The sequence below is a fragment of the Lolium rigidum genome, chromosome 5, assembly GCF_022539505.1.
Source record: "Lolium rigidum isolate FL_2022 chromosome 5, APGP_CSIRO_Lrig_0.1, whole genome shotgun sequence".
NCBI classification, from domain to species: domain Eukaryota; kingdom Viridiplantae; phylum Streptophyta; class Magnoliopsida; order Poales; family Poaceae; genus Lolium; species Lolium rigidum.
The window spans coordinates 264,597,181-264,606,702 of NC_061512.1; the positions used below are offsets into that span (position 1 = coordinate 264,597,181).

The 9,522-nt window shown below is 40.3% G+C and overlaps 1 protein-coding gene across 1 annotated transcript; it reads right to left on the bottom strand.

Moving 5' to 3' along the window:
• Positions 1-3,334: 3,334 nt before the first annotated feature.
• LOC124652057 (fatty acyl-CoA reductase 1-like) lies at positions 3,335-8,050 on the bottom strand. The gene is made up of 10 exons (XM_047191078.1): positions 7,878-8,050; positions 7,610-7,713; positions 7,252-7,454; positions 6,502-6,602; positions 5,923-6,121; positions 5,116-5,277; positions 4,879-4,960; positions 4,430-4,696; positions 4,199-4,326; positions 3,335-3,569 (listed from the first exon to the last, which is right to left on the bottom strand). The coding sequence occupies exons 1-10, from the start codon at positions 7,954-7,956 to the stop codon at positions 3,401-3,403; spliced, it is 1,494 nt and encodes a 497-aa protein (XP_047047034.1). The 5' UTR covers positions 7,957-8,050; the 3' UTR covers positions 3,335-3,400.
• Between the last annotated feature and the right edge of the window lie 1,472 nt (positions 8,051-9,522).

Here is a 9,522-nt window from a genome sequence, read left to right on the forward strand (position 1 = left end):
CTGTCGCGTAGCAATTAGCCGGACGCGTCTTACGCGTAAAACGTTACATGGGCCGGCCTTCGGTACCAACAACAAGCCATCCCGCGCGGAATACCCTTTTTAGTGGGCTTTACTGACTCATGGGCTTTGGAAAAGGGCCTTAACAGCTGTTCATGGAGCTCAGTTCATTCTGCCTGCCTGCCATGGAGGTCGATGCGGCAGAGATCGCCGGCCGGCGCCGCCGTGCTCCTCGGCCCCGACGGAGGCGGTCCTCCCTCCCTCTCCCTCAGCGGCCACCTTCCTCCACCGCGACCCGCTTCCCCCCTTCCACTATCCGGGTACTGCACTACTCCCCAATCCCCATAGTCCCATGTTTGGATTCGCATGTTCGTCATCCGCGTCTGTGTTTTAGTTTATCCTGGTCGGGTTGGGTAGCTACTGTATGGTGGCTATGGCTGCAAGGCGGCGGGACAATTTGCCTGGACTAAACATTGGTACAATTTGAGCTAAACTTTGCTTTTTGCTGGATATGGGGGAATGGGGGATCCCGCATTTGCAGCCCTAATGGCGGCCTCCCTCGCGATATCACATGGCTGTGTACAATCTCGGCCGATTTGTCTGCTACTAGCTCTGTTGAAATATCGTGGTGATTACATGTTAACAGCCCGCTTATGATGTTCTGACGGTAGATCGATTGACGCGGAGAACTGCTATGATATTCAGTTGATTTATTTCTTCTTCCACATGTTAGACATGATATATCCCAATGATTTTTTTTTTGATTGAATAACTGACTCCTCTCTTCTCCGATATGGTACACGTGGCACTTTCCACGACCTTTATCTGGTTGGTTGACACATGCTATCGCATCTAATAGGAGTATTCATTTGTTTCATGTAACACTAGATCATTAAGGGCGCGCGTTGCCGCGCCCGTCAATTTGAGCATGAGAATTTTAGTTAGTGATGGAATATATATATATTTCGTAATTCATAGAGCATAAGAGTTTTAGTTAGTGATGAGAATTGGTATGTAAGTGAACCGATATGAAGTTTTAGCACATTCCGTTTAGCGTGGTTTGGGACTTCTTCCGTTCTGGTTCTAATACCTTGTGGGCAGCCGACGACAAGGAGCCTTGAATACTCGTGCAATGTTGTGTGAATGTGAAAATTTGCATGAATTGGATATTGCACTATGTATTATAATTTGCATTAATATATTGATGAGAAACATATTGATAAGAAACATGGAGTTACATATGGTAAAGATGCACATTTATTGGTCATTATTCAAATTTAATTTATTTTAGAAGACATCCTGGGACAGAAAAACTTAAAGACTATATACATTTTTATATTTTACTTCTATCAGAAGGAAAATTCAAAATATATATAGTTTCTTGCGATAAAGTAAATACAAATTTTGCATGTTAGGATAAATATGGCAACGACGAATATATACCCAATTGGGTTATGGTAAATCAAACATGAGCCCGCAAACAATTTTGACAAACGGAGAAAAATAATAGAAGCATCAACCCTCTCTGAAAGGTTTGTATAGCCTTCCCCACTCCTCTCCCAATCAACAATGTGGTCCTTGGGGCTAGCACCACAAGCTTGCATTATTTTCATCACCTTTCCTCTGCATTGGGATTCAGTGGGGACATATTTTTCTCAAAAGCATCCGCCTTGCACCTCTTAACATCCTACCGTTTCTACTTTTTTGCCTGAAAGTCGAAATTGATGTAGCCTAGTAAGTTTCAATGGCACACAACAACAATTAGTTCTCATCTGCAGAAACCAAGCAAGTCAGATGTGATCAGTAGAAGCGTGAACTTTGGTACATCATATAAACACTGGAAATCACATAACATTGACATGTATACCTTTATAAGCCAATTGCTATTAGTGTTGCTAAGCCTAAGATGTTTGCAGCAACAATGAATTTGACTTATAAAGAACGAAGTATGAGCGGCAATTTCACCTTGTATTGCATTTTCCTTTGGATCAAATGCAGAAGCCTTCATAGTTTGTTTTTCACCTGCAATATAACATAACTTCCGATTAGAGTATCAAGATGCCTGCCTGCAATCAGTACACATTCAGAAATTTTCTAACCGGTGCACGACAAACTCAATATGTCAAAACAGAAAAGTAAGCACTATAATGATTTCATGTACCTGTAGCATGTCGCCATGTTGGTGATTGGCTCTTACAGAAGGAAATCCAACCTAAACATACAGTCATCAGCACGTCATTCAGACCAAATAACCAATTATTAGGTCGATCCATGCAGACACAGTCGGCAGTAGTATGCCAATCAAACCTGGCCGGCAAGATCATCCTCAGCTAATGAATTGTCCAACGAAAAACCGGAACTAACCTCCAATAATCCCATAGAATGAATACATATATACCAGAACCAGCCCCAAACACTTGAATTGACAGTACTTGCAACACACACAAAAAACAGATCTAGGACAAATCCAGACGGAAGAGATGGAGATCTCTGCAGAACACTTGGAAGATGACGGAGCAACTTAGTGGAGAAGCATTCCTGACGGGTGTGTATTGCTGGAGAAAGGATAAGGGAAGAGATACAAGGAATAGAAAGGCCTTATATAGGTGTGAATTTTAAAGTACCTCCACCATTGATTGCCGGCTAGTGGTGCTCCTTCAACTCCCAGTAATGGCTATAGGAAAAGATGGCTCCTTCACTCCTCACCTGAACATTGGGGGACGAAGTCCAATCACCCATGGCTCTCTGTTTCGACTTCTCTCTCCAAATCGATTCTGGTTGAGAAATTAAATAAGACACTAAGAGGGGAGGGGATGAATGCTGGTTTTGATTGACGTACACTAATGGCTTGTAGTAACGGCAGATTAACTTGTGGTTGCTTCGCCGGAGACTCCAATCACCTTGCTCGCGCCGGTCGACCCCTTCTTCGGTTCGATTTTTTTTCCTCCCGAGTATATGGCCTCAGAACATGAGGTGACCCCCACTATATGGACTTAACTTAGTGGATATTACGGCCCAATTCATGACGATAGGCCTACTCGGGGCCCAAAGAACGTGCTCCGGCCTTACTCAACTCGCGGAGTAGCAGCCCTAGAACGAGGATGGCCATTTTTCGCGAGGTTCGACAGTAAGGCATGCATACGACCAGTTCGGAAACAACAATTAGGTTTGGACCCTTAGATCATCCCATCGTACGGCTAAAAATGTCAAATCGCTGTGAGGAGGGCCTGATGGTTCCATTTTACTGTTACTCAATTATGAACACACACACACAAACAGATAGCAAACGGCTGCATGTGCTGCACTTCATACAAATGGTAATGTTTAGCATTATCTATACAGTTTTGTTTGAGAACGATGCTTGCCCTTTATCTTGACAATAGGAACTTCTGCTTTTTCTTTTCTACACGCTTCCCTTCTTTTTGCGGCTATACTTTAGTACAGCTGGGACATGGATGTTCAAGAGGTATTGGTGCCAGTCCATAGACTTGGGATCAAAGTTAAATAAGCTACCATCATTGCTGTCCGTCTTCACTTCCTTCCTCAGCCTTGTCAAGTTCGTGTCGTCAAAGCTTCAGACACAGCCACATAATTTTTTTTTACATCAGTATATATACATTACAATAAATACGTGAAGAATCTTCATCAGTTATCTTATATAAATTAATAGAATAACCAAGTCTTTTGATGTGAATCAGATGTAGAGATTTGCATATATTTGCAATCTGGTTGCCCATACTACTCTTCAGTTTTTCCATACCCCTAAGGGCACGTACAACGAGCGGTCCTACCGTTGGCTCCAGGATTGAATTACCGGCCGAAGCGACAGTTAGTTCTTGAATCCTGGGTCCATGCAACAAATTACGGCGAATGCTTAGTCCTTTCTTCCCTGCACGAGCTGAGCGCTGAGGGAAATGAGGACCAGGAGCCAGACGGTTCTGCGTCCGTAATTAGAGCCCCTCATTGCAAAGCCGGCACTTAAATAATTTCTTAATTTGATTGTATTTTTTTCTCAGTAAGCTCCTGTCTAAGCATTCAGCATTGAACATGCCCTAATAACAGCCCTATCTACTAGTACGCCTCTAATCTGTGTATAAGCTCTAACAGCAACATTGAACCAAATTTAAGTGTCCAACAGGGCTATTGCAGACTGTCGGTGCACAAAATGGCAATGAAATAATAGGAAGAAAATGGATCTCACCATCCTTTGAAGAAGGCGTATGGTGAATACACCTTAACCAAGAGCATTAGGAAAGTGTATCTTCGGTACTGCTTCTGGTAATATTGTGAAAATAAGCCACGAAACAATAGGCTCACTGCATGAAGCATCTGTTCAGTTGTAATTAAAGATATGACAAAAAATGTCAGTTTCTTTATCATATAGACACTATATTGGCATGTGTGTATGAATATAAAATATATGATTTTTTACCTCCAGTGGTAGCTTATACATCAGGGTCAAATATGCGCGGAAGTACACCAATTTCTTGAACAAGTATGGCCTTCTGTTTTGGAGGGGTTTCCCGTTCTCTAGTACACGTGGATGGATTGAGAAGTAATCCCAACAAGCATCCTCAAAAACGTAACCGGACAATGGATTTTGGAGTGCTAAGCTCACGTGGTAAATGACTTGCCCTTTCTCATTCCAGTGAACCGCTCCAGCTACCAGAGTTGCATTTACCACCATATCAGCCGGAACCTATATATATATATATATATATATATATATATATATATATATATATATATATATATATATATATATATGGACTATCAGTATCTCTCAAGTTTAACTTGCAATCCAATTAATCAGGCTGTTATGTTACTCATGTCTACACCACTAATAGCTAGTACATGTGAATATCATTGTGTATTACTCACCGCATCCATTGTGTCTTTGAGATCACCTAGGAAACAGGGGAACGCCTGTTCATCATAGGCAACAATTAGAGCATCAATTGTCCTGGTGATAAAAGGGTAGAAACTTATTTTCTGTTGTGGTGCTGTCCATATTGGATATGTACGTAGTATAGTAATTCTACAACAGTAATTAGTTTCACAAGATTCATATAACATTGATACATGCAAATTACTAGTATGTTTACATGTGGAGCGTACCTTGCACCTTCTATCCACCCAGGAAAAGGATCTTGATAGGTGCTGGTTACCATGGTGGGACGAATAATGACAACAGGAAGGTCTTCCCTCTTCTGCTCAAGTAACATCTCCCCCATAGCTTTGGTAAACGTATATACATTTGGCCATCCAAAATGGGAAGCCCTTCAAAATTTACGAACAAGATAGTATCAAACTGACTTGTCATATATATAAATTTTGTCTAATACTAGATTCCTATATCTTTTCATCAACATTTTCTAAAAGAAATAACACTATCCAGAGTAGTTTGTAGTGTAAAGTTCGTACAAAATTAGTGAATGTTACGTGTTACCTGTCATAGGTTAATCATATATATAACTTATTAATGTCTGAAATCCGCAGAGATCCTACAAGGCCCCTTAAAGTTTGTAGCAATCATAAAAAACCAACTACCGCTTTAAGTTGGCATGGGTCATTATCTAAAATGGTTCAAACCAGAGGTCTAGAGGTGGCAGCATTTGATATGAGTGACACACATGACAGCTACCTTAATAATGACATAACAGTCACAATAATTTTATTATCAGCTCTGCCTAAATATGATCACCAATCAGGTCACTTTGAATCCTAACACTTAAAAAAATTATATACATTAGTCATGTGGAAGATAGTATGTTTTGATTTTTTCATTGAATTGTTTTTCAGAATTCAGCAATATGGTTTTTACCAACATAGGTCCCAGAGTTACATGTTGAATAACATGCTGATATCCAAAGGGTCATATATGTTCTTAAAATAAGGGGTCTAACATATTTAGATTGGTCAGACCTCTTTAAGCCAAGTTCTTTCATGGTTGTCTTCTCATATTGGTCTGAGCTACCACTCTTAGCCGCTGTGAGTTCAGTCTTAACCTTCTCAACCAGCTGTAATTCAGCATCAATGTCCAAGTGGTAACCCGGCCGTAGTGCTTCACCCATCTGGAGTGCTTTCTCCAGTAAAAGCCCTTCTTGGGTACCAGCTACAAAAGCTAATATAGACAAAAAAAAAATACATGGTTACTATAGTTGATTATATATATGCTACCTCCGTCCCAAATATAAGGCCCCTTAAATTTCGCTAGTCAATGACTTATAACTTTGACTCTAATTTGTACTTATAATATGTTCACAAAATTTGCATATCTATATGTTTTGAAAGATGAATGGAACAATACCATTTTCACATTCGCAGTCCATATATTTTTGTATATATTTGTTGTCAAAGTTGTGCATCAAAGACTGTGCAAAAAAAAACAGTGCCTTATATTTTGGGACGGAGGGTATATACTTATCATGTTGATTTGGTTCTGCTCCAATGGACTAAGCACTATGTGGACAACTTTGTAGATATGAATAAACACATGCGTACCTGTGGAAACATGAAGTAATAATTTCAGATTAGGACACTTCTTTGCAAATTCGCATCCATATTGCGCTCCTAATGCATTAGTTGCCAAAGCTACATCGTACCTGTATATACAATAAAATTAATGAACATGCAAAACAGTTAACAAAAAAGCTGTAATAGCATAACCGTTCTACTTCTGTCCTCGCAGTATGTCAACCTACTATTTCTATTAGACTGTATGTAGGCAGAGTGCAATTCTAGAAATGATTGTCCATAAATAGATGTCTTAGATTTGTCAAAATTTGGACATATGTAGACAAGAGGTAGTATGTGGCCTACACAAAACAACAAGTGGTAGCAAATACAATGTGAATATAAAGTTCATCAGATTTAGTCTTTTTTGTTTCTCTGAAATAGCACAACATATTAATATCAAACTTCACAGATCAATATAACTTTTGTACTATAGTGTGTACATACTGATTTTCAAATTTTTGGTACAACAAAAATCTCTCAAAGAAATTTTTGTGTATGCCATGTTGCTTGTAAAACTATTATCAGCAAATATAAAGAAATATGATATATATATATATATATATATATATATATATATATATATATATATATATATATATATATATATATATATATATATATATATAGAAATTTATGTATAGAAGTTCTTCTGGAAATATCTGTAGTTGGGTGTCGTTTATAAACATATGATATACTCACTTGTATTTGCCGTAAGTTATCACACAATTGTTTTACCTTTCATAAAAGCTAGTTGTTGCTGCCCCATGGATGATAATATCGATCTCCTCACACAGGTCATCCATTCTGGAGCTGTCTAGCCCGAAGTCTCGAGTCCCGACATCACCAGCTAGAGAAACTATCTTCTCTTTGATGAGCTCCTGGAAGCCAGAAAGGCCATGCTTCTCCCGCAGCGTGTTGAACAGATCCTTCCCCAGCACCTGCAGGGGATATTAAGACCGATCGAACAAATGAATACAGAAGGAGGCGAGGAATTACCAAGTATACACGCAAGGCTGCAACCTGCTCGTATGAGGCATGACATTTGTATCTGCGGACTGCATTTGTCTGAGGCAGTGACATGGTTTCGACTTACTTGGCATATGATACGTTGCTCCGCGGAGGCATCATCTGGGGCACGGACCAGCAGGTAGATCTTCTTCACGTCTGGCTGTACCCTCAGTATCTTTTCAAGCAGCACTGCATGTATATAAGCCAACTAATCAATGGGCATCTTCATCGATAGGCCGCGTAGTTATGTCGACCGAAAAATATACACCGTATGTATTAGATTTACAGTATATGTACATAGAATGCAAGGCAAAGAATTGATGTATATAGTGCATATAAAAGTATGTGCATACATTTTCCGAGGAATCCAGTGGATCCTGTGATTAGGATGGTCTTGTTCCGGAAGCACTCAGTCACCATACCTGTGTCCATTGCCAGCTATTCTAATGTATAGATCCAGATCGGTTAGCGGAACAAGCAAATTGGTCTCTCTTGGAAGCTACAGAAGGCGACCCGCCGGCCAGGACGTACGTGGCTGTGCTTGGATTGAGGCAAGGGATGTATGGTTGGTATTTATAATCGCTGGAGACATGTGCACGCCACTATTGGAATGAGGGAATGAATGCCTCGACTAGTCTGGTGTGTATCATTGTGCTATCTATTACGTTGGGGTTTTCTTGCTAACCTAGGTGTCTAACAGTTTTAAAAATACAGTTTTTTGTTTATGCATCTGTAGGATTATTGATTAGGCAGATTAGTATTATGTGGTTAGCATAATTTCTGTTTATTATTTATTACATTATACCCCGAATGGTATTCTGGAGTTACCTTTTGTCATGTTGGTAATATTTATTAGAATAATATTGTTAGTTTAGTTGCTTAGTTGTATGCCGCTTACAGTTCTAGTGTTTTACTCTCTGACATCATCTCTAGCAGATCTTGGATTACCACATTTCAGAAAACGTGAATGGGTACCCCAAAACCACTTTTTCGCCACCACGCATGCTCTGGGGGAACATATCACCTAAACTCGTGCTATAAATTCTCACATCTAGAAATTCATGCGATAGGAGTTCAATCACTAGTACAAACCCCACCACAAAAGCCGGTTATCGTACATCCGGCTCAAGCCTATGGCCTCTAATAAGGGTATCTTTAGAGCCGGTTCAATCAAGCGGCTCTAGTACCCTGATCCTTCAGTCGGCCATAAATAAAAACCGTCTCCGCTACCATGGCCAGGTGTGACCGTTCCTGTTTTCCACCAGCTTCAGTAATTTTCATAGAAGATATTGTTTTGTTTCCTGGCTGACCCCCTTCTCTGGGATCCTGAGACGGGTGCAATTTTGAACCGCACATAACCCCCTAAGGCTCTGAGTTTTCAATGCGTACCCTAATATTCAGAACATCCGGAAAAGTTCGGAACTCCTCCTATAGGGAGCATTTAAGCAGTACATGGGGCTGGACATTATTTAAGCACTATATAGGTAAAAGTGAAGTGAAGAGATATGTGCAACAAGTCACACAGGTTGCAGCAAAACATGGATCCGAAATAGAATTTACAAAACGTCTAAAGTTTTCAAACGATGACATGATCTTCAGAACTAGTAATATACTTCTAAAATTCATGGCAAGTCACAGAACACTAGTGCAAAGCATGGGTGATAAACTCTGCCCATTCCGCTTCAGAAATCTGCGGGTACTTGGCAAAGGGGATCCTCTGGTTATGCACGTACTCCCTCAAAAGCGTATTTTTCCAGGAGCCCTGGCAGTTGCTTCCAAGTAGGAAGGTTGATCGACAAGCAATTACGTGCAACGGTCCTAGAAATGCACATGACCTTTCCTTTACTAGAATCCAGTTGCGATGGTACTCCGGTCATCTCATTGACAATCTTCCGTATCATTTGTGCATATCACAAGGTTCGCGTATGCCATCCTAGGATCATGTATCTCACCTCACTGCCCTAGACACCCAGTTTGACAACAAATCAGAGCCCTTTC